Raw genomic sequence first — 24,145 nt, forward strand, 5'->3', positions numbered from 1 at the left:
TGAATCCAAACTCAGGTTGGAGGAACAACACCTTATATACCGGCTGGGTAGCCTCCAACCTGATGGCATGAACATTGACTTCTCTAACTTCCATTAATGCCCCTCCTCCCCTTCTTACCCCTCCTCCCCTTCTTACCCCATCCCTGACATTTTTAGTTGTTTGCCTGTTCTCCATCTCCCTCTGGTGCTCCCCCCCCCACTTTCTTTCTCCTGAGGCCTCCCGTCCCATGATCCTTTCCCTTCTCCAGCTCTGTATCACTTTTGCCAATCACCTTTCCAGCTCTTAGCTTCATCCCACCCCCTCCGGTCTTCTCCTATCATTTCGCATTTCCCCCTCCCCCCACTACTTTCAAATCTCTTACTATCTTTCCTTTTGGTTAGTCCTGACGAAGGGTCTCGGCCCAAAACGTCGACAGCGCTTCTCCCTATAGATGCTGCCTGGCCTGCTGTGTTCCACCAGCATTTTGTGTGTGTTGTTTGAATTTCCAGCATCTGCAGATTTCCTCGTGTTTGAGCTTTTCTTTCCTTTGCTTTCTCTAATTGAAGCTTCGAAGAGCTAAAGGCTCGGGGTCAACACTCCGACTCTGTCCACTCAGACGATGGCCAGTGCGCTTGCCCCTGTTTTCCTTTAATTTGCTATTGCTAATCAATCCCAGACGCTGGTCAAAGCTGCGTTTTGCTGCAGTGACCTGCTGCTGCCTTTTGTACTCGAGCAATGGACCTGATTAAAGTCCGCTCTCAAAAAACTTCCGATGTCCAGATTGGCTGCTGGCCAAAGCTCGTTTAAATTAAAGGAATGGCAGAGGCCAGTGCAGTTTGGCACCAGTGCATGGCAGGGACTGCCAGTCAACGTAGGACTGCTTTAAAGACTCCAGCTCAAATCCCTCGGGGTTTACTCCCAAAGCCTTCCCCATCAGTGGGTATAGCTGCAAGGCAGCAGAGGTTTGTGATCAGAGTTTTTCTTTTCCTAGATTTGTTGTCAACCATGCCTGATGAGCCCCATCTGCCCAAAGCAACTGGTTTTAAGGCACCATTAACCGCCTCTGCCCATCCTCCTGTCTGTCAGGACTGTTTCACCGGGCTTAGTTAAGCCACATGTGAAGTGGCCACCCATTTTAATTTCACTTTCCATTCCCATTCCGAGATATCCATCCATGGCCTCCTCCACTATCGCGATGAGGCCACATTTAGGTTGGAGGAACAACACCTTGTACTTGGTTTGGGTAGCCTCCAACCTGATGGCATGAACATCGATTTCTCAAACTTCCAATAATACCATCTCCATTTCCCATCCTCTTTCCCCCCCCTCATGCCATCTCACCAATCAAATTCACAGCTCTTCGCTTCATCCCTCCCCCTCCAGCTTTCAACTATCACATGGAGGCTGTCTTTCTCCTCCCCCTCCCCCCACCTTTTAAATCTATTCCTCAGCTTTTTTCCTCCAGTCCCGACAAAGGGTCTCGGCCCAACGCGTTGACTGTACTTTTTTCCGTAGATACTGCCTGGCCTGCTGAGTTCCTTCAGCATTTTGTATGCGTTGTTCGGATTTCCAACAGATGTTTTCTTCTTGTTTGTGAAGTCCAGGAGCTGGACTTGGTTGCCAGAGGCTATTTGAGTTGCATGCCACTGGGAGCATTTAATAGGTATGGGAAGCTTGTCCCCATTACCTCCCCCAGCTATAACAAACTTAAGGACTATGTCTGCATGCTTTTGTGCTTTGAGTTGCTGCCACGTGATTGGCTGATCATATGTTTGCAGCGATGAGCAGGTGTCCCTAATAAAGAGGCCACTGAATATAGATAGAGTTGTAAATTAAGGAAACTAAAATGGGTCTGAAGGTTGTGGTACTGTGACATAGTTACAGAAATTAGCTTTCTATTTTAAACCTGTCATTCTCTGATTCATTGTAGGTGGGTGGTTTTCCACCATGTTTTACGGCCTGTTTGGGTCGCGGGAAATGAGAATATTGATCTTGGGTCTCGATGGAGCAGGCAAGACCACGATACTCTACAAGCTGCAGGTGGGCGAAGTTGTCACCACCATTCCCAGTAAGTGTTGTTCTGCCACTTGCTTGTGCTATGACTGTTAACTGTTAGAAACCTGCTTTGTGCAGTGTCACAACACACAAAGGGGCTGGAGGAATCATTAAGGACTCCTGTCACCCAGGACATGCCCTCTTCTCATTGCTACCATCAATGAGGAGGTACAGGAGCCTGAAGGCACACACTCAAACATTCCAGGAATAGCTTCTTCCCTTCCACCATCAGATTTCTGAGTGGAGAACAAACCCAGGAACACACTCTTTAATTCTCTCTCTCTTTGCACTAAATTTAAATTTTACATGGATTCCTTTCTGTAATTTTTAGTTTTTATATTTTGCAATAAAAGATGCTGTAAAAGAGTAAATTTCACAACACATGCCAATGATACTAAACCTGATTGAAGTTCAAAGTATATTTAATATCAAATACATATATATCACCATATACAAGCCTGAGATTCATTTTCTTGCAGTCATTCACAGTAAATACAAGAAACACAATGGAATCAATGGAAAAACCACATCCAACAGAGCGGGGGTGAAAACCCAGCAACGAACTGTAAATGCAAAAAGAAAGGGGAAACTAAGAAACAATAATGAATAACAAGAAAATGTGATGAAGATTCCTTGAAAGTGAGTCCATTTCAGTAGGCACAACTCAGTGTTGGGGTGAGTGAAGTTGTCTCCTCTGGTTCAAGAGCCTGATGACTGAGGGGTAATAACTGCTCCTGAACCTGGTGGTGCGGGTCGTGGGGCTCCTATGCCTTCCTGATGGCAGCAGTGAGAAGAGAGCATGTCTCTAAGGAACTCAGTGGGTCAAGCAACATCCATGGAGGAAATGAAGAGCGGGCATTTCAGGTTGAGACTCCTGCTGAAGGGTCTTGACCCAAAATTTTGGTTTTGAAACCTAAAGTGTCTGTAATCAACAATGATTATTGTTCTAAATGTTCCTGCATTATGTTCATTATATCAGCAAAGCGAATTTCAACTGGTTTGGTTGAAGTAGGTAAGCAAACTCTGCTTTTCCACTCATTGCACTCAGCAACACTGGTACTTGATTTTATCGGCTATTTCATTTGCTTCAAAATACTGCTCAGTTTGTTCACTATACATCATCTGTTTTCTGTTATGCAATTGAACACTTCTATCTTTCTGATGTAGCCAGCCATTTCTGCTTTTTTAAAAATTATTATCACCTGGTACACACTGTCTGTGAACTAGTGGCTGTATGCATTGCTTCTTAATTTCAATCTATTTTTCTGTCTTTTTTAAAAACTTGAACGTCCCTTTCTCCACTTCTGAAGAAAAACGTCTTGCACTTCAACAGGGAGGTAGTCATCTTGAGTTAATTTTAAAACTTCCTCATTGCCACAGTTGTTTTTTAACTCCAATTTGAAAACAGTAGATAACAAATATCAAGTTAAAGAAAACTGGTTTCGATGGAACAAAGGTACAGTGATATTGGATTCCTCCTGTACCAAATATAGTGGCCACTGAGTGTATGTGTTTGGCCTTCTGCTGCTGTATCTCATCCACTTCAAGGTTTGAAGTGTTGCCTGTTCAGAAAAACTCTTCTGCACACCACATGGTTATTCGAGGTACTGCCGCCTTCCTGTTACTATCGACTTCCTGTTAAGATGGTGCTACTGAGCATGTTCGACAGCTTTTGGTAGTCAAAAAGATGAGAAATCCGACTAAAAACATCACTAAAAATAGCTTTTCCATAGTAAGTTGTGTTAAATTATCATGGCAAACGGCGAAGGGTCAAGTGATGGTGAGGTGAATTGATGGGATGAGCCGAGTTCATGGGGTGTTGCAGATGGAGTTCAGATACCCGTACAACTGGCTCAGATGTGAGGTTGAATCACTTAGGGTGCTGAGCTGATCTGAAGAGCTTGAGAGCAGCTTCGGGCTGGGAGGTGAAATCTGGGCCCGGAGCTTGTCGCTGGGCAGCGTGGTCTAGGCCCAAGGTCTTTTGCAGTAGCGATGCCTGGGTCCTAGTGTGAGGTATGATTCGCTGTTTAGACTGTATAAACGTTGGGCCATATCAGGGACTAGAGCCTTTCACTGTTCTGCCATTGGGTAGGTTCAAACACTAGGCCAGATAGACTGAAAAGGTAGGGTGTTGGTCGGGATGAGAGCAGATTTCACTCGTTCTCAGGTGCTGAGGCTATGAAGACTGCCCCGGCTGCCATATTCCGTACCCGCTAATATGAACTGAAGTGAGACTTTGGGCCTACTCTGGGCTGCTCCAGGGTTCAGATCTGAGGACTCAGTTTTGGTTCAGAATGCTGTTGTTATTCACTTCAATTTCTTGCGAGATTATTTTCTTTTTCTTGCATATTGTGTTGTTTTTTTTTCTCTCTTTAATTGGGTTCTTTTGGGTTTCTTGCTTTGTGGCCACCTGTGAGCAAGCAAATCTCAAGGTGTATAATTTATACATTCTTTGATATTAACCTTGATTCTGTCAGCGTAAACCAGTTTGTCATTCTCCTCTGACCTCTCTCATTAACAATGTGCTTTTGCCCATAAAATTACCACCTGCTAGATTTTTTTTTGTTTTTCGCACCATGCTCTGTAAACTCTAGAGACTGCTGTGCATGAAAATCCCAGGAGATCTGCAGTTTCTGAGATACTCAAACACCACCTCCCTCCACCCAACCCCCACCCCTGTCTGGCACAAACAATCAATCCAAAGTTAAGGTCATTTAGAATACATTTCTTCCCCATTCTGATAGTTGTTCTGAATAACTGAGTCTTTTGACCACATCTGCATGGTTTTATGCATTGAATTGCTGCCACATGATTGACTGATTAGGTACTTGCATTAATGAAGCGGTTACTGAGTCTATAGTGGAATTGCTGATGAACTGATAGAGGGTCTCAGCCTGAAATGTTGACTCTTTTCTTTTCCATCAGTGCTGCCTGAACTGTGTTTTGTGTCTTGAAATTGCTTTGTTCTTTATCCCCCACCCTGAACCTTCCAGGAATCTGTCTGTTTATACATTAAATATGAAATGGAATGTTTTTTTTTTGTAGCTATTGGCTTCAACGTTGAAACAGTGACTTACAAGAACCTGAAGTTTCAAGTGTGGGATTTGGGTGGACAGACCAGTATACGGTATGGAAAATTCCCTGTTCTATATTACTGACCGTTCTCTAACTTGCTTTCTCCAAGACAAGAGCTTTGGGCTGTGATTATCAGATGGATATTTTTCTTGGCAATGTGTACATTTTCTCAGGTCACTGCACGGTGAATGCAGGGTAGCGTAGCTGTTAGCAAAATCCCTTTACAACACCAGCTATCAGTGATTGGGGTTCAAATCCTGCCACTGTTTTCAAGGAGTTTGTACATTCTCCCCACGACCGCGTGCTCCGGTGCCCTCCCACATTCCAGTGACGTGCAGGTTACAGTTAGTGATTGTGGGCATGCTTTGTTGGCGTGGTAGCACTTGCAGGCTGCCCCCAGCGCATCAGAAACAAAGACACATTCCACTATGTTTCAACGTACATGTGACAAATACAGTTAATCTTTCATCTGTAATTAAGCTCTAATCCTCCTTTTAGCTCTGCCCTTTCTAACTGTACCACCAAGTTCACTGCATGAGTTTTGCTTTTTCAAGGGGTGTGAGCTTCCCAGCAGAAGCAGCATTTAATTACCCCTTCCTAGGTGTCTTTGAGAAGGTGGTAGTGAGCTGCCTTCATGAACCGCTGCAGACTTTGTGCAGGTAAACTCACAGTGCATTAGGGAGAGAGATATTTCATTCTATTTATTGAGATAAAGCACAGAGCATGCCCTTCTGGCCTAACGTGCTGCACTGCCCAGCAACTTAAACACTAGCCTAATCACAGGAAAATTTACAATGACCAATTGACCTACTAACTGCTATGTCTTTGGATTGTGGGAGGAATCCGGAGCACCCGGAGGAAACTGGCGCAGTCACGTGAAGGGCGTACAAGCTTCTTACAGAGGACATCAGAACTGAACTCTCAACTCCAGCACCCTGAGCTGTAATAGTGTTGTGCTAACCGTTACGCTAATCCAGCAGTTTTGTTTCTTCGTGTTAAAGGGATTGAATCAGAATCAATGTATTGAATGCAGGAGTTGGGATGTTATGTTGAAGTTGTATAAGATGTTGGTGAGGCCTAATTTGGAGAATTGTGTGCAATTCAGGGAAGGTGTCAATGATTTGGAAGTACATTTAATAGGAGTTGCACTTTGAGAGGGCAAACCAGGCTAGGACTTGCATGGTGAGCAGTAGAACAGAAGGATCTGGGAGTACAGATCCATAATTCCTTGAAAGTAGTATCCAAGGTAGGTGGGGTTGTAAAGGGAGCTTTTGGCACATTGACTTTCATAAATCAAAGTACTGAGTACAGAAGTTGGGATGTCATGTTGGGATTGTATAAGACTTTGGTGAGGTCTAATTTGGAGTATTGTGTGTAGTTCAGGAAAGTGTCATAAGGTTGAATGGATGGGGAAGATAGAGGGCTATGGTTCATGTGTTAGTCGATGGGAGGAGGCAGAATAATAATTTGGCATGAATTAGATGGGCTAAAGGGCCTGTTCTGAATTGTAGTACTTTGACTCTATGAAAGTGTGCAGAAAAAATTTACAAGTATTTTGTGGTGACTTGCAGACCTGAGTTATAGAAGCATAGAAACATAGAAAACCTACAGCACAATACAGGACCTTCAGCCCACAAAGCTGTTCTGAACATGTCCTTACCTTAGAAATTACCTAGGGTTACCCATAGCCCTCTATTTTTCTAAGCTTCATGTACCTATCCAGGAGTCTTTTAGAAGACTCTATTGTCTCTGCCTCCACCACCGTTGCCAGCAGCCCATTCCACGCACTCACCACTCTCTGCATTAAAAAAAACAAACGAACAACAACTTACCCCTGACATCTCCTCTGTACCTACTTCCAAGCACCTTAAAACTGTGCCCTCTCGTGCTAGCCATTTCAGTCCTAGGAAAAAGCCTCTGACTATCCACACGATCAATGCCTCTCATCATCGTATACACCTCTATCAGGTCACCTCTCATTCTCCGCTGCTCCAAGGAGAAAAGGCAAAAGGTTACTTTGGTTATAGGGAAACGTTAGGACGTTATTCCCTGGAGCTTAAGGGAATGAAAGGAAATTAGTTAGAGGTATACAACATTGAGGGGTAAAGATACGTTAAAGCAATTTGCACAAGTGCAAGTATGCTTCCCGCCCCCCCCCCCCCCCCCCCCCACTGAGGTTGGGTGAGAGTAGAACTAGAGGTCATAGTTTAAGGGTGAAAGGTGAAATATTTAAGGGGAACTTTTTCACTCAGAGGGTGGTGAGAGTGTAGAACAAGCTGCCAGCAGTATAGTGGGTCCTTGTTTGATTGCAGCGTTTAAGAGAAGTTGGGGTAAGTACAGAGATGGGAGGGGTATGGAGAGCTATGGTCCAAGGGACAAAGCAGGATGAAAGTTCAGCGTTGACTAGATGGGCCAAAGGGCCTCTGTGCCATAGTGGACTTTGGCTCTTGTTACTTGTTCCCTCTGCTGGTCAGTTTACCCTCCCCAACCCCTCCCTTTCTCACTGTGTTTGCATGTGCAGTGAATATAATTAATTCTAATCTAGTGATAGAGCAACATTACATCAGAAAGCTGATGTCATTTTCAGAGTATGTTGTGAAGAAAAATTTCTTTTCCTAGGCCCTACTGGCGTTGTTATTACTCCAACACTGACGCAGTGATCTACGTTGTGGACAGTTGTGATAAGGAAAGGATGGGGATCTCAAAGTCAGAACTTGTTGCTATGCTGGAGGTAAGGAGTGGGTACTTTGTCTTGTGGATGCTTGAATTTAATCATTTGGCAGGGCACTCAGTGACTCCTGTATCTAATAAAGTGGCCACTTTATTGTGTGTATGTATGTAGTCTTCAGCTGCTGTAGCCCAAGGTTCGATGTGCTGTACATTCTTCTGCAAACCACTGTTGTAACGTGTGGTTATTTGATTTACTGTTAGCTTCCTGCAGGTTGAACCACTCTGGTGATTCTTCTCTGATCTCTGTCATTAACAAGGCATTTTCATCCACAGAATTGCTGTTCACTGGATGCTTTTTGTTTTTGCACTATTCTCTGTAAACTAGAGACAAGTTGCAAAACACAGTACATAACACATACAGCAAGCCACGCAGAGGTAGCTTACACACCACTATATAGTTCAGGCCATCAAAGTTCAGAATGCAGAACTCAATCCTAGTGTCCTCTGTAAAAGTTCATACATCCTCCTGTGGAGTACATGGGTTTCCTCCCACATTCCACAGACGTACCAGTTAGTAGGTTAATTGGTCATTGTAAATTATCCTGTGATTAAGCTGGGGTTCAATCAATGGGTTGCTGGGCAGCATGACTGGAAGGCCTGTTCCACGCTGTATCTCCAAATGAAATAATAATGCAATAGTATTAAGATATTAAAAACATATTCTGTAGATGTACAAATTGATGTAAAGGACGTGTGTGACATTCCATTAAATATTCAACACTATTACTGCTACTGTTACCATCATAGATGAGGACTAGAATAGGAAAGCAAGGATATGATGCTGAGGCTTTATGGTCAGACCGCACTTGGAATATTGTGAGCAGTTTTGGGGCCCTTTATCTAAGGCAGTGGAAAGGGTTCACAAGAGTGATTCTGCGAATGAAAGGATTAATGTATGAGGGGTGTTTGATGGCTCTGGGCCTGATCGCTGGAATTCAGAAAAATGGAGTGGGGGGGATCTCATTGAACCATATCGAATATTGAAAGGCCTAGATAGAATGTACTTGGAGATGACGTTAGCTTTTGTGGGTGAGTGTAGGCCTAGGGGGACCAGCCTCAGAATAGAGGGGTGTCCATTTAGAACAGAGATGAGAAGGAATTCCTTTAGCCAAAAGGAAACGAATACATGGAATTAATTGCCACAGACGACAGTGGAGGCCGAGTTATTGGAGACCAAGTGGGGGCTTGATAGGTTCTTGATAAGTCAGGGCATCAAAGGATACAGCCCTGACCCACTTGGCATAATTTACTACTTATTATTTAATTATTTATGGTTTTATATTGCTATATTTCTACACTGTTCTTGGTTGGTGTGACTGTAACGAAACCCAATTTCCCTCGGGATCAATAAAGTATGTCTGTCTGTCTGTCAGCGAGAAGCTAGGAGAATGGGGTTGAGGGAAATGATAAATTAGCCATATCTGAATGGCAGAGCAGACCCAATGGGCCAAATGGCTTAATTTTGCTCCTATATTTTATGGTGTTATGTACCCCTAGGGTTCATATTTTCTGTGGACTATCACTTTAAAATGTCGAGAATAAGACTGGCTTTTGAACATTGTTTGAGCTGTTACAGAGAGAGAGAGAGGTGTCCAACGCAGAGACTTTGTTATTAAGAGAGAGAGAGACAGACACAAAGACTGCTCGGAAGATTGATGTTATGGTTCTCTACAATCTTGTTTACTTTTCCGCCTGCTTGTAAAGTTCTTAGAGAGGAGTGCGGAGCAGGTTGATGGACAGCTGGTGTCCAACATGTGGAGATAAATACCAGGTCTGCTGATACACAGACAGACACACGGTTTTGGAGACTGGATGAGCTTGTTGTGCCCACAGGAAGGTGGGTTTTTAGAGGATCGTTCAGGAGGATCGTTCAGGAGAATCGATCAGTGGCTCTCGCAGTGCAGAAAAGGTGTGACCTGTGGGAAGTTATTTGTGTGTCCAACCCTGGCCTGGGTTGATAACTCTACCACAGAAGAACGGTCACCTTGGTTATGGTCACAGTCGGTGACTTTAAAGGAAGAGAAGAGGGGAGAGGAAGGTTTGAAACAGAAGAAACCTAGTGACAATGAGGTCACTGTTTGGACTTTCTCCTCTGTAGCCCGTAAGGGTGAGTTTGAGTTCCATTCGGATAAGAAGGTGTGACTGTCACGTAGTTAATCCACAGGAGTGGGTTCTCTGGTGAGGGGGAAACCTTCGTGATTACCACTTGTGTGTTGCCCTTGTTTGGGTGTGGAAGTTCACTGAAGAAAGGCACCCCTGTGGCAAATCACTGTAGGAGTTACTTTGTATGTCGTGGAACTGGATAAGTGGCTATCACAGTTGAGTGTTTGAGGTAACCTTGTGTGGAATCTACCTGTGTGTGATAATCCTGGCCGGGGTTGGTAGTTTTACCACTTGAAGACGGTACCTCAGTGATAAGTTACTGTTGGTGATAATTCATACGTGGATTCTGTTTGAGTATCCTGCGGCCACCACTTTGGGATGACCCGTAGCTGAATTTGGGTGTGGTACCACTTGTGTTGAAAGGATATTTGTTGAAGATCACTGTCGGTGATACTTCGTGTGTGGAGTGGAACTACTTCAGAGATAAAACCTACTGTTATTGTTATTTTGGGAATATCGACATAATTGCCTTCTCACAACATATGCCTTTGGATTACAAATCTCTCTCTCTCTGTTTCTCTCTCAAACGTTACTCAGCTAACTACCTCGAACTGAACTGAACTCTCTTCATCATCGTAAGACTATATCCATTCACCCCTAGGTTTGAACGAGCCTAGTTTTGTTCCTATTTCCACACTTATGTACATGTATATCATTGCTAACCTGTGTAATATATCTGCATTTATAGTACTGTAATGCGTAGTGACTAATAAACACTATTAGTTATTAGTAATACCAGACTCCAGAGTGTTTTCCATTTCTGCTGGTTCTTTAACCCATCATGGGGTACATGACAATGGTCTTACACACAGGTATAGTGAGATACAGGGAGCATGCACCAGCGTCACAGGCATGTCAGTACAGACAATATCTAACTGGTGTTTTATATACCTTTACTGCTGAGCTTGAATCTTTCTGCTATTGATATTTATTTAACATTTGAACTATTTCACTCTGTTTTGATTTACATGTGACAAATAAAGCTAATCTCATACTCCTTACAAATAGCAGCGGGAATTGAACCCCATTTGCTGTCACTGTAAAACGTTGTGCAAGCTGCTATGCCCATGCTGCTGCAAGATCTAAGATCTGGTACTAAAAATCTTGCCTTAGTTTGCTATCCCGGAATAAAAATCTGGCATTGTTTTTCCCCTACAGCCATTAAATAGAGATGTTTAACCACTGTTTTACTGCTTGCTTACAGGAGGAAGAGTTGAAGAAGGCTATCCTAGTTGTCTTTGCAAACAAACAGGATATGGAACAAGCAATGACCCCCACAGAAGTGGCCAATGCCCTTGGCCTACCGGCCTTGAAAGATCGGAAATGGCAGATATTCAAGACCTCTGCAACCAAAGACATTGGTTTGTCTGACGCTATGGACTGGTAATTAATTTTGTGCAGCTAATAGTGGTAACCTTAATTTTGTTGGGTAGCATTAACTCAGGATATATAAAACAGTATTGCACAGTACAAACCGTTTGACCCAGAATTATGTTTAATATCATCAGCATATGTCATGAAATTTATTATGTAGCAACAGTTCTGGGAACGGAAGGGTTAATGTATGAGAAGTGCCTGATGGTTCTGGACCTGTACTTGCTGAAGTTTAGAAGAATAAGGGAGATCTCATTGAAATGTATCAAATATTGAAAGACCTGTACAGAGTGGATATGGAGAGGATGTTTCCTAAAGTGGGAGAGTCTAGGACCAGAGGGCACAGCCTCAGAATAGAGGGAGTCCATCTAGAGAAGGAATTACTTTAGCCAGAAGGTGATGTATCTATGGAATTCATTGCCACAGACAGCACTAATAAAGCATACTTCACCTCCTATGACTGAAAGACTCACCAGTCCTGTCTTGGAGGTGAATTGTGAAACTCGTGAGCATTATTGCCGTGTCTGGAAAACATAAAAACTGTAAATTGCAATAACAATTTTTGCACTGCTTATTTTACCTTAACTATTTAATAGTTTGTTTTAATATATACTTTGTTTTTTTCAATGTTTATCATTGTATTGCGGCCATAAATGTAACAAATTTCATGACATATGCCAGTGATATTAAACCAGATTCTGAAATGCATATATATTTATAATTAAATAAGTAGTGCAAAAGCAGAGCAAAAATAAGTGAGTTAGTGTACATGGGTTCAATGTCCATTCAGAAATCTGATGGCAGATGGGAAGAAGCTGTTCCTGAAACATTGAGTATGTGTCTTCAGGCTCCTGTACCACCTACTTGATGGTAGCAATGAGAAGAGGGCCTGTGCTGGTGGGGGGGGGGGTCCTTAATGACAGGTGCTGCCTTTTTGACTCATTGCCTTTTGAAGATGTCCTCAGTGCTGGGGAGGCGAGTGCCCATGATGGAGCTGGCTAAGTTTACTTATTTCTGCAGCTTTTTTCCAGTCCTGTGCAGTGACCCCAGAAGGTTGTGCTGATCTTTTAATCTACTCCAAAATCAATCTAACCCTTCCCTTCCATGTCGCCCTCTGTTTTTCCTTTATTTATGTGTCTACCTAAGTGTCTCAACTGTATCACTGTGGGAGTGGAGAGGAAAAATCTAGACTGATATTCACCCTGTAGCTTCCTTCAATCACTTTAAAATGGTATTAGCCATTTCCGCCCTGGGAAGAAGCCTCTCGCTGTCCACTCCACTCTATCTGTGCCTCTTAATATCTTATACATCTCTATCAAGTCACCCCTCATCCTCCTTCGCTCCAAATGGTGTTATCGATAAGTTTTGAATCCTAGGAATTCCGTCTTGGAGGGCTGTGTTGCTCAGTTTATTGAGTATATTCATTAAACTCTTGGACATCAAAGGAAGGCAATTCAAAATTGCTTACTGTTATTTCCTGTACACAAGTGTAAAGGAGAACAAAATAATTGTTACTCCAGAGCTGATGCAGTACAAAACAAACACAATAAGATAAAGAACACAAAATTGTAAAAAGAAAGAGAAGAAAACACAGTAAGTATAAATATATAAGATTGGTTTATTTATACACTCACTCATTCACTCTGTATGGGGCTATTTACCCATAGCTGGGTATGTGGTTCACGAGCACCAGGACATGTCCACACACTGGTGAGCCTGCATGCTACGTTTGCAGGGGCGAGATTTCCTCTTTGTCCTCTGTAGTTTAGCCTGAGTCTGAAAGGAGTTCAGTTTCTGTATGTTGCCAGTGAGGAGGCACTATCTGAGGCTTCCTGTTGGAGGGGTTTTGTACTGGCAGACTGCTAGTCCCGCGGTTGAAGCTGAAAGTGAGAGCAACAAGCACTACCCACTACACCACCACACTAGACATGTCACAACAACCATTTTGACATGTAGATTGATTGTATGTCTATAAAGTGATGCTAAGCATGGGTGTATAAGGTGTCTGACAGGAAATGATAAAATAGTGGTGGTTAGGGGTGTAGTGGGTCATGGTGTTGATCAACCTTACTGCTTGGGAACAGTAACTGTTCTTTTGAGTCTGGTGGTCCTGCTATGGAAGCTACATAACTTCCTGGATGGGAGTGGGACAAATGGTCCATGAACAGAATAGGTGGGATCCTTCATGATGTTACTGTCTCTTTTCTGGTACCTTTCTGTGTATATGAAGTAGTATTGGGGCACCAGATGGATAACAGAGCAGTCTCAGACTCAATGGCTTACCTCTCTTGTCTGTAGTTGACGGATCTTGGTGTGTAATTGGACCAGAGCTGGCAGACACATTCAGTACCTGCCCTACCTACTTTGTCAGACCACCAGTCTGTATTAATGATGTAACATCTTGGAAGGTCAAGCTTGAAGGCAGAATACAGTGTTAATAGCAGGATTCCTGTTAGTCTAGAGGAACAGAGAGATCTTGAGGATCTATAGAGCCCTCAAAGTTGCTGTGCAGATTGATAGGATTGTTAAGAAGCATATGGTGTGTTGGCCTTCAGTAGTCAGAGGATTGAGTTGAAGAGCAGTGAGGTGATGTTACAGCTCTATAATACTCTGGTTAGACCACATTTAGAATATTGTGCTCAGTTGGTCACCTCATAGGAAGGATGTGGAAGCTTTAGAGAGTTTGCAAAGGACATTTCCAGGATGCAACCTGGACTAGGCAGCATGTCTTAGAAGGATAGGCTGAGCGAGCTAGGACTTCTTTGTCTGGAGTGAAGGAGGTGAAAGATGACAAGATGATCTGAGTGGACAGCCAGAGATGTTTTCCCAGAACAGAAATGGCTGACGAGTGGTATAATATTGAGGTGATTGAAGGGAAGTATCTTCCAAGACAACTACAATCTTGTCGTGGTTTGGAGGCATGCATGCCTCAATATCCCGGAGAGCTTATGCTGACTAGAGTCTTGGTAGAGCACCCATGCCAAACTGATCAAAAGTTACAGGACAGGCTAAGATGGTCCACTGGTCCTCCAGGTTCAGGGGTTCAGCTCAGGGCTAACAATACTGACTGGTAAAAACAAAACTGTTATGGAAACAGCAATGAAGAACCCTTCTTGATCTGAGTGTGACAGTATTCCTGAGTCTCTACCTGGGACTTGCATGATTGACAGAGGTAAAAACTGAGAAAAGGCTACTGACACAATAAGGGAGCCCTGAATGCTACCAACGGCATAATGGGCAGTAGGCGAGTTTGAGGAAGGTATAAAGGGGATGTGTTCTTTACACACAGAATGCTGGGTACATGGACTGAAGGGCCTGTACTGTGCTGTGATATTCTATGTTCTGTCTTCTCATTTGTACCTCCAGCAGTATTTGCAATACAACCACTGGCTTTGTGGATGCTGTCCCATAGCACAATCACAGACAAGAGCAATGAGTGGCAGCTCATTTGCAATCTGTTATGGTGTATTAAATTGGATTTTTTCCCTCTTTTTCAGGTTGGCTGAAGCATTGAAATGTAGACAGTGAAAACCGTCATTGGTTCATTTTGATCCATCACAAGAAATTGCAACAGTCTTGATTTTTACCCCTGCATCTCGAAGTCTTTTAATATGTATAAGGACTACATATTCCATTTATTCTTGTCTTTGTTTTTGATTTAATGTTATATTTATGTGGGGTTTTCATCGCTTGGGTTCACTTTAATGTTTAATTGGTCTCTTAAGGAAAGGGGTGAGGATTTCTGTCAAGGAAAGGGAAGTGTTAAACTTTTGTTTAAATCAGCTCCTGGTTTGCGATTTAATGGAACATTAATACACTAATAAAACATTCCTTCCTTTGGTGATATGTTCTGCAACAACATAACAACTGAAGATTGAAGCTTTGGATATTTATCTCAACAGTCCCTGTGATGGTTTTATTCTCATAAATCCGCAAGTTCTGTGAAGATGTAAAGTTTTTTTTGAGAAACAGAATAAAAACTAAAAACTATTCAGAAAAGTCCACAGAACCAAATAGCATAAAATCTGATTTAATATCACTGTCATATCTTGTGAAATTTGTTTTGTGACAGCAGTACATAATGAAATATTATAAATTGAAATAATAAATATATATAAAAGGTAAGTAGTACAAAAAATAGTGAGATAGTGTACATGGGTTCCTAAAATGTTGAGTGTGAGTTTTCAGGGTCCTGTACCACTTCCTTGATGGTAGCAATGAAAAGGGGGCATGGCTGGGGTGATGGGCATCCTTACTGATGAATGCCCATTTCTTGAGGCGTTGCCTTTTGAAGATGCCCATGATGCCGGGGAGGATAGTGCCTATGCTGGAGCTGGCAGAGTTTACAACTTTCTGCAGCTTTTTCTGATCTTGTGTAATGGCCCCTCCATAACAGATGGTAATGCAACCAGTTAGAATGCTCTCCACAGTACATTTGGAGAAATTTGCGAGAGTCTATCGTGACATACCAAGTCTCCGATATAGCCTCTGATGTGCTTTCTTTGTAATTGCATCAATATGTTTGGCCTAGGATAAATCCTCAGAGATGTTGACTTGAAATTGCTCACTCTTTCCACTGCCGATCCTTTGATGAGGACTGAATTGAATTGACTTTATTTCTTACATCCTTCACATACATGAGGAGTAAAAATCTTTCTGTTACATCTCCATCTAAATGTGCCATGTGCAATAATAGTAATTTAAAATAATTTATAAATAGAACAGTCAGTGTAATATAGAGTACACTCAAATCAGTGTGAATTAATCAGTCTGATGGCCTGTTGGAAGAAGCTGTCCCGGAGCCTGTTGATCCTGGCTTTTATGCTGCGGTACTGCTTCCCGGATGATAGCAGCTGGAATAGATTGTGGTTGGGTTGACTCGGGTCCCCAATGATCCTACGGACCCTTTTTACACACCTGTCCTTGTAAATGTCCTGAATCATGGGAAGCTCACAACTACAGATGTGCTGGGCTGTCCACACCACTCTCTGCAAAGTCTTGTGATTGAGGGAAGTACAGTTCCCATACCAGGTAGTGATGCAGCCAGTCAGGATGTTCTCAATTGTGCCCCTACAGAAAGTTCCTAGGATTTGGGGGCCCACCCCAAACTTCCTCAACCATCTGAGGTGAAAGAGGTGCTGCTGTGCCTTTTTCACCACACAGCTGATGTGTACAGACCATGTGAGGTCCTCAGTGATGTGAATGCAAGGAACTTGAAGCTGATTACCCTCTCAGCCCCAGATCCATTGATGTCAGTAGGGGTTAGCCCATCTCCATTCCTCCTATAATCCACAACCAGCTCCTTTGTTTTTGCAACACTGAGAGAGAGGTTTTTTTCTTGACACCCACTGTGTCAGAGAGATGACTTCTTCCCTGTAGGCCACCTCGTTACTGTTTGAGATAAGGCTAATCAATGCAGTGTCGTCATCAAATTTAATTAGATTGGAGCTGTGGGTGGTGACACAGTCATGGGTATACAGAGAGTAAAGGAGGAGACTCAGTACACAGTCCTGTATTGAGAGTCAGAGGGGTGGAGGTGAGGGAGCCCACTCTTTCCACCTGCCAGTGATCTGACAGGAAGTCCAGGATCCAGCTGTACAAGGCACAGTCAAGGCCGAGGTCTATGAGCTTCTTGTCGAGCCTGGATGGAACTATAGTGTTGAATGCTGAACCATCGTCCAAGAACAGGATTCTCACATAAGCATCCTCCTCCAGCTGTGTAAGGACGGTATGTAGAGCAGTGGCTATTGCGTCATTTGTCGATTTGTGTTCTCTGAGAAAATCTGGTCCAGCAAAAAGCTTTATCTGTAAATCAATTCAAGTTCATATACAAGTGTAATTGTTATTCAACATGCAGATGTATACAGCAAAATGAAACACTTCCTCTGGGGCCAAGGTGCACAGCACAGTACATACAGTCTCACACAGCACACGTCGTTAGGATCCAGCACATACAATCACACAAAAGATTTGCACAAAGGTCCTTGCGTAGCATTAACATGAGTAGGGTGAGACAGAGCAGAGGAGATTTATCAGGATGCTCTCTGGATTAGAGAGCATGTCTTCTGTGGATAGGTTGAGCGAGCCAGGGCTTTTTTTTCTTTGGAGTGGAAGATAATGAGAGGTGACTTGATAGAGGTGTACAAGGTGATAAGAGGCATAAATTGAGTGGGCAGTTCCTTTTTCCCAGGGTGGAAATAGCTAAGACGAGGGCATCAGTTTAAAGTGATTGGTGTGAAGTATAGGGGGATGTCAGAGGTAGGTGTTTACAGAGTGGTGGATGCAGGGAATGTGCTGCTGGAGTGGTGGTAGAGGGAGATACATTAGGGGCATTTAAGAGACTCGTAGATCGGCACATGGATGATAGAAAAAAGGTCTGCGGGATGGAAGAGTTAAATTGATCTTGGGTTAAAAGGTCAGCAGAACATCAAGGGGTGAAGGCCCTGAACTGTACTGTAATACTCTATGTTCTGTTTAAGGTGAATAGCCAGAAATCCAAGGTGATGTGAGGAGGAACTTTTCTGAGCCATCCGCAAGGACAATAAATTGGAGCTTCTTGTCATCTGCTGTAGTCCATGTGTGCATAGGTGCAATGAGAAACTTACTGGCTGCAGAGGCACAACATACACGAGAAATGCATAAATATTAGTGTAACACTTTACAGTGCTAATGATTAGGGTTCAATTCCCACTGCTGTCTGGAAGGAGTTTGTACCTTTTCCCTGTGACTGTGTGGGTTTTCTCCAGCTGCTCTGCTTTCTTGCCAGTCTGAAGAATGGTAAATTGTAGACCTGGAAACATTGGCTGCCCCAGCACATCCTTGGACTGTGTTAGTGATTTTCACAAATGATACATTTCACTGTCCATTTCAGTCTACATCTGAAGATATCTTTTCATGAAAGAACACAATTAGTACAAAAAAAACACAAAATACTGGAGGAGCTCAGCAGGTCAGGCAGCATCTATGGAAATGAAAAACTATATTGTCAGCTGAGACCCTTCTTCAGGACTAGAAAGGAAGGGGGAAGATGCCAGAATAAAAAGATGGGGAAAGAGATCAGCTGAAAAGTGAGGAAGGAATTAATGGGAGAGGAGAGTGAACCACAGGAGGGAGGAATCCAGAGGAGGTGATGGGCAAATGAACAGAGTAGGGAATAGAAGAGGGACTGGTAAAGGAAAAATTATTTTACCAGAAGGAGATCAATATTCATGCTATCAGGTTGGAGAGTAGCAGACAGAATATAAGGTGTTGCTCTTCCTCCCTGAGGGTGGCTGCATCTTGGCACATGGGGAGGTCGTGGACTGACATGTTGGAACAAAATGAGAATCTCAATTAAAGAAGTTGACTAGTGGGAAATTCTGCTTTTAACAGATGAAGTTGAGGTATTCAACCCTGATCCCTCTTGCGCCATGATGAAGCCATCTGGGTAGCCTCCAACCTGATGGCATGAATTTCAATTTCTCCTACTGGTTTTTAAAAAAATGCTCTTCCCCCTTCAAACCTTATATTCCCCACTCTGGCCTCTTGCATCTTATATGCTAATCACCCCCAACAGCACCCCACTCCTTGTACCCTTCTTTCTTCCCTTTCTCCTACAGTCCATTCTCCTCTCCTATCAGAGACCTTCTAGCTATCCTCCCCCCACCTTTTTATTCTGGCAGCTTCTCCCTTTCCAGTCCCACTAAAGGATCTCACCCCTGGAATGTTGACTGCTGGCTTCCACAGATGCTGCCTGACCACCTGAATTCCTCCAGTATTTTGTGTGGGTTACTCTGGATTTCCAGGATGTGCAGAATTTCTTATGTTTTAAAAATAATCCAAGTCCATTGTAGTGCAAGGGGGTCACAGTGTTCTGAGGTAGTGATAAGTTGAAGGACCAACTGGTTGAAGTAGCTGTTCTCGTGAAGGGAAACAGGTTCTAGATGAAAGCTACAAGGCAGCTGATAAACAGAAGAAAAACTGATCATTAGAGGGAGTGGAATGAGCTCGGCCACATGCCTAGCAGAGATGCTGAATCAAGGGAGAGGCAGCAAAACTGGTTTGACTGGTCTCTCCACGAAGCTTTGGTTTGCTGAAAACATTGGGGGTGGGTTACACAACACATCTACATCCCCAGCAAAGCAATAAACACAGGTAGTTAAAGTGGAATGGAAATCTAAGCTGAAAAATGTATTTACATCACATTTCTCAATTATCGGGGTGTGCAGAGCTTTGGCTAGAAAGAAAGTCAGACCGTACCTTCAGTATTGTGAACCGTTTTGGACCCCTTATCAAAGATGTGCTAGCATTGGAGGGTCCAGAGAAGGTTCATAAAAATGATTCTGGGAATGAAAGGGAGGAGCATTATGTGGCTCTGAGTTTAGAAGAATGAGGGAGGATTTCATTGAAACCTATTTAATATTGAAAGTCCCAGACAGAATGGATGTGGAGAGGTTGTTTCCTATAGTGAGTGAGCCTAAGCCCAGAGGGCACAGCATTAGAAGGATGAGCCTTTAAAACAGAGTGGAGGAGGAATCTCTTTAGCCATTTTAGGCTAAATTTAGGAATTCATTGCCACAGACAGCTGTGGAGACCCAGTCATTGATCCTGGTATAGTTAGTATTCTATAGATTTGCTGAGTATGCCCGCAGGGGTTGTATGTGGTGACATATATGTACTCTGGGAATAAAATTATCTTTCAACTTTGAATATTGAAAAGTTTGCATAGAGAGGATGTTTTCTATAGTTGGCGGGGGGAGTCTAGGACCAGAGGGCACAGCCTCAGAATTGAGGATGTCCGTTTAGAACAGAGATTAGGAGGAATTTCTTTAGCCACTCTGTGGAATTCATTGGCACAGACTGAGTGCCGGGTTTTAGATGTTTCAGAAAAGACAGGGAGGGAGGCAAAAGAGGTGGGGGCATGGCACTGTAGATCAGAGATAGTGTCACAGCTGCAGAAAAGGTGGATGTCATGGAGGGATTGTCTACGGAGTCTCTGTGGGTGGAGGTTAGGAAAAGGAAGGGGCCAATAACTACTGCGTGTTTTTTATAGTCTGCCTAATAGTAAAAGGGATATTGAGGAGCAGATAGGGAAACAGATCCTGGAAAGGTGTAATACTGTGATGGGAGATTTTAATTTCCCAAATATCGATTGGCATATTTGTGTAGAGCTCTGTACAGGTACGTTCCAATGAGACAGGGAAGTTATGGTAAGGTACAGGAACTGTGGTGTACAAAGGCTGTAATAAATCTAGTCAAGAAGGAAAAAAGGCTTACAAAAGGTTCAGAGAGCTAGGTAATGTTAGAGATCTAGAAGATTATAAGGCTGCCAGGAAGGAGCTTAAGAAGGAAATTAGGAGAGCCAGAAGGGGCCATGAGAAGGCCTTGGCGGGCAGAATTAAGGAAAACCCCAAGGCATTCTACGAGTATGTGAAGAGCAAGAGGGTAAGACGTGAAAGAATAGGACCTATCAAATGAGACAGTGGGAAAGTGTGTATGGAACCGGAGGAAATAGCAGAGGTACTTAATGAACACTTTACTTCAGTATTAACTATGGAAAAGGATCTTAGTGATTGTAGAGATGACTTGCAGCAGACTGAAAACCTTGAGCATGTAGATATTAAGAAAGAAGATGTGCTGGATCATTTGGAAAGCAACAAGTTGGCTAATTTGCCGGGACCAGACGAAATGTACCCCAGGCTACTGTGGGAGGCGAGGGAGAGGATTGCTGAGCCTCTGGCAATGATCTTTGCATCATCAATGGGGACGGGAGAGGTTACCGAGGACTGGAAGGTTGCGGATCTTGTTCCTTTATTCAAGAAAAGGAGTAGAGATAGCCCAGGAAATTATAGACCAGTGAGTCTTACTTCAGTGGTTGGTAAGTTGATGGAGAAGATCCTGAGAGGCAGGATTTATGAACATTTGGAGAGGTATAATATGATTAGGAGTAGTCAGCATAGCTTTGTAAAGAGCAGGTCATGCCTTACGAGCCTGATTGAATTTTTTGAGGATGTGACTAAACACATTGATGAAGGAAGAGCAGTAGATGTAATGTATATTGATTTCAGCAAGGCATTTGATAAGGTACCCCATGCAAGGATCACTGAGAAAGTAAGGAAGCATGGGATCTATGGGACATTGCTTTGTGGATCCAGAACTGACTTGCCCACAGAAGGCAAAGAGTAGTTGTAGAGGGGTCATATTCTGCATGGAGGTCGGTCACCAGTGGTGTACCTCAGAGATCTGTTCTGGGACCCTTAGTCTTCGTGATTTTTATAAATGACCTGGATGAGGAAGTGGAGGGATGGGTTAGTAAGTTTGCTGATGACACAAAGGTTGGAGGTGTTGTGGAAAGTGTGGAGGGCTGTCAGAGGTTACAGCAGGACATTGATAGGATGCACAACTGGGTTGAGAAGTGGCAGATGGAGTTTAACCCAGATAAGTGTGAAGTGATTCATTTTGGTAGGTAAAATATGATGGCAGAATATAGTATTAATGGTAAGACTCTTGACAGTGTGGAGGATCAGAGGGGTCTTGTGGTCCGAGTCCATAGGACGCTCAAAGTTGCTGCGCAGGTTGACTCTGTGGTTAAGAAGGCGTATGGTGTATTGGCCTTCATCAATCATGGAATTGAATTTAGGAACCAAGAGGTAATGTTGCAGCTATATAGGACCCTGGTCAGATCCCAGTTGGAGTACTGTGTTCAGTTCTGGTCACTTCACTACAGGAAGTATGTGGAAGCCATAGAAAGGGTTCAAAGGAGATTTACAAGGATGTTGCCTGGATTGGGGAGCATGCCTTATGAGAATAGGTTGAATGAACTCAGCCTTTTCTCCTTGGAGCGAAGGAGGATGAGAGGTGACCTGATAGAGGTGTACAAGATGATGAGAGGCATTGATCGTGTGGATAGTCAGAGGCTTTTTCCCAGGGCTGAAATGGTTGCCACAAGAGGACACAGGTTTAAGGTGCTGGGGAGTAGGTACAGAGGAGGTGTCAGAGGTAAGTTTTTTACTCAGAGAGTGGTGAGTGCATGGAATGGGCTGCTGGCAATGGTGGTGGAGGCGGATATGATAGGGTCTTTTAAGAGGCTTTTAGATAGGTACATGGAGCTTAGTAAAATAAAGGGCTATAGGTAAGCCTAGTAATTTCTAAGGTAGGGACGTGTTCGGCACAACTTTGTGGGCCGAAGGACCTGTATTGTTTCTATGTTTCTAGATAGCTGTGGAGACCAAGTCACTGGGTATATTTAAAGTAGAGGTTAATGGGTTCTTAATTAGTAAGGGCATCAAAAGTTACATGGAGAAAGCAGGATAATGGAGTTGAGAGGGATAATAAATCAGCCCTGATGGAATGGCAGTGCAGACTCGATGGTGTTGACCTAATTCTGTTCACGTGTCTTATGGTCTATTTATTAACAGTTTTAAATCTGGGCATTTTCAGAATAGATCAAGGTAAAGTCAATATGAAGGGGAAGTAATGTTTGACAAATTGCTTTGAAGTAACATGCTATGAACAAAGGGGAACTGGAGATCTGATGTGCATTTCTTCAAAAGATATTTGATAAGGTGCCATATAAAGTTATTGCGGAAGGTGGAAGTTCATTATGAAGGAGGTAATAGAGTGGCAGGTGAACGGCAAACTGCAGGTATAATTAGATCTTTGCTTGAAAAATTGGAAACAGGTGTGCGACAGGGAAAAGCGGCACACCTTTTACAATTTTTATTGGTAACTTTGATAAAAAGGAATAGAGCATAGAACAATACAGGCCTTTCAGCCTATTATGTTGTGCCAACCTTCTAACCTACTGCAAGATCAACCTCGCCCTTCCCTCCCACATTGCCCTCCAGTTTTTCTATCATTCATGTACCTAAGAGTTTTTTTTAAATATCCCTGATGTGTCTGCCTCTACCACCACCACTTGCAGTGTGTTCCACACACCCATCACTCTCCGTGATATCCACCCATACTTTCCTCCAATTACCTTAAAATTATGCCCCTCAAATTAGCTATTTCCGCCCACAGAAAATGTCTCTGGCCGTCCACTTGGTCTATGCCTCTGGTCATCATGTACATCTGTATAAAGTCACCTCTTAAGGAACAACGCAAAATGCCTGAGGAATTCAGCCGATCAGGCAGCATCTATAGAAATGAACGGTTTGGGTCGAGACCCTTCTTCACCTCATCCTCCTAAGTATGATTACTTAGTTAGCTGATGGCACAAGAGTAGATACCAAGAAAAGTCTAGTATGAATTTATCAATTTATTCATTGAGCAGTCTTTGTGGTTCTGATTTTAAATCTGCCTTCTGGTCCTAGGCTCTGCACCCAGAAATCCCAGGAGGTACAGACATCATCTGGACGATAACTCAGAACTCATGAAACCCAGGAACACACCATTGAGTTAAAGACTTCATGTTTAGGACCTGGTAATGTATTTTGAGGCCAATTGATGATTTTAAAATAGTTGCCATTCTGGTCAATGGAATTAGCACTTGGATAGGTTAAACCTTATCGTCTTGATGGGCAGATCGGGCTTGTCAGCTGTGGTTGGCAGCTCATCTAGGAGAAGGAAAACTCTGATCTCAAACCTCCGCTGCCTTGTGGCTATATCCACAAATGGGGAAGGCTTTGGGAGTAAATCCCATAGCAGTCCTATGTTGAGTTCAACACTGAATGACAACAGTGACTCCACCCGTGCTAAATTGTATCGATCTCTGCTGTTTCTTTGTGTTGATCAGCTGCATGGAGAGGGGCAGCCTGCTGTTTGGGCAATAGCTTGCTTTGCCATATT

General features: G+C 43.2%; 1 protein-coding gene across 1 annotated transcript in view; it reads left to right on the plus strand.

Moving 5' to 3' along the window:
- The window catches only part of arl1 (ADP-ribosylation factor-like 1), a 32,677-nt gene extending 17,301 nt beyond the window's left edge, over positions 1 to 15,376 (plus strand). The window contains exons 2-6 of the mRNA XM_073059769.1: positions 1,911 to 2,048; positions 5,081 to 5,162; positions 7,730 to 7,841; positions 11,208 to 11,386; positions 14,875 to 15,376. Of these exons, the coding sequence (XP_072915870.1) occupies positions 1,911 to 2,048; positions 5,081 to 5,162; positions 7,730 to 7,841; positions 11,208 to 11,386; positions 14,875 to 14,905 (542 nt within the window). The 3' untranslated portion in view covers positions 14,906 to 15,376. The remainder of the gene's footprint in view (positions 1 to 1,910; positions 2,049 to 5,080; positions 5,163 to 7,729; positions 7,842 to 11,207; positions 11,387 to 14,874) is intronic.
- Positions 15,377 to 24,145: the final 8,769 nt, after the last annotated feature.

This window comes from Hemitrygon akajei, chromosome 10 (assembly GCF_048418815.1).
Source record: "Hemitrygon akajei chromosome 10, sHemAka1.3, whole genome shotgun sequence".
NCBI lineage: Eukaryota > Metazoa > Chordata > Chondrichthyes > Myliobatiformes > Dasyatidae > Hemitrygon > Hemitrygon akajei.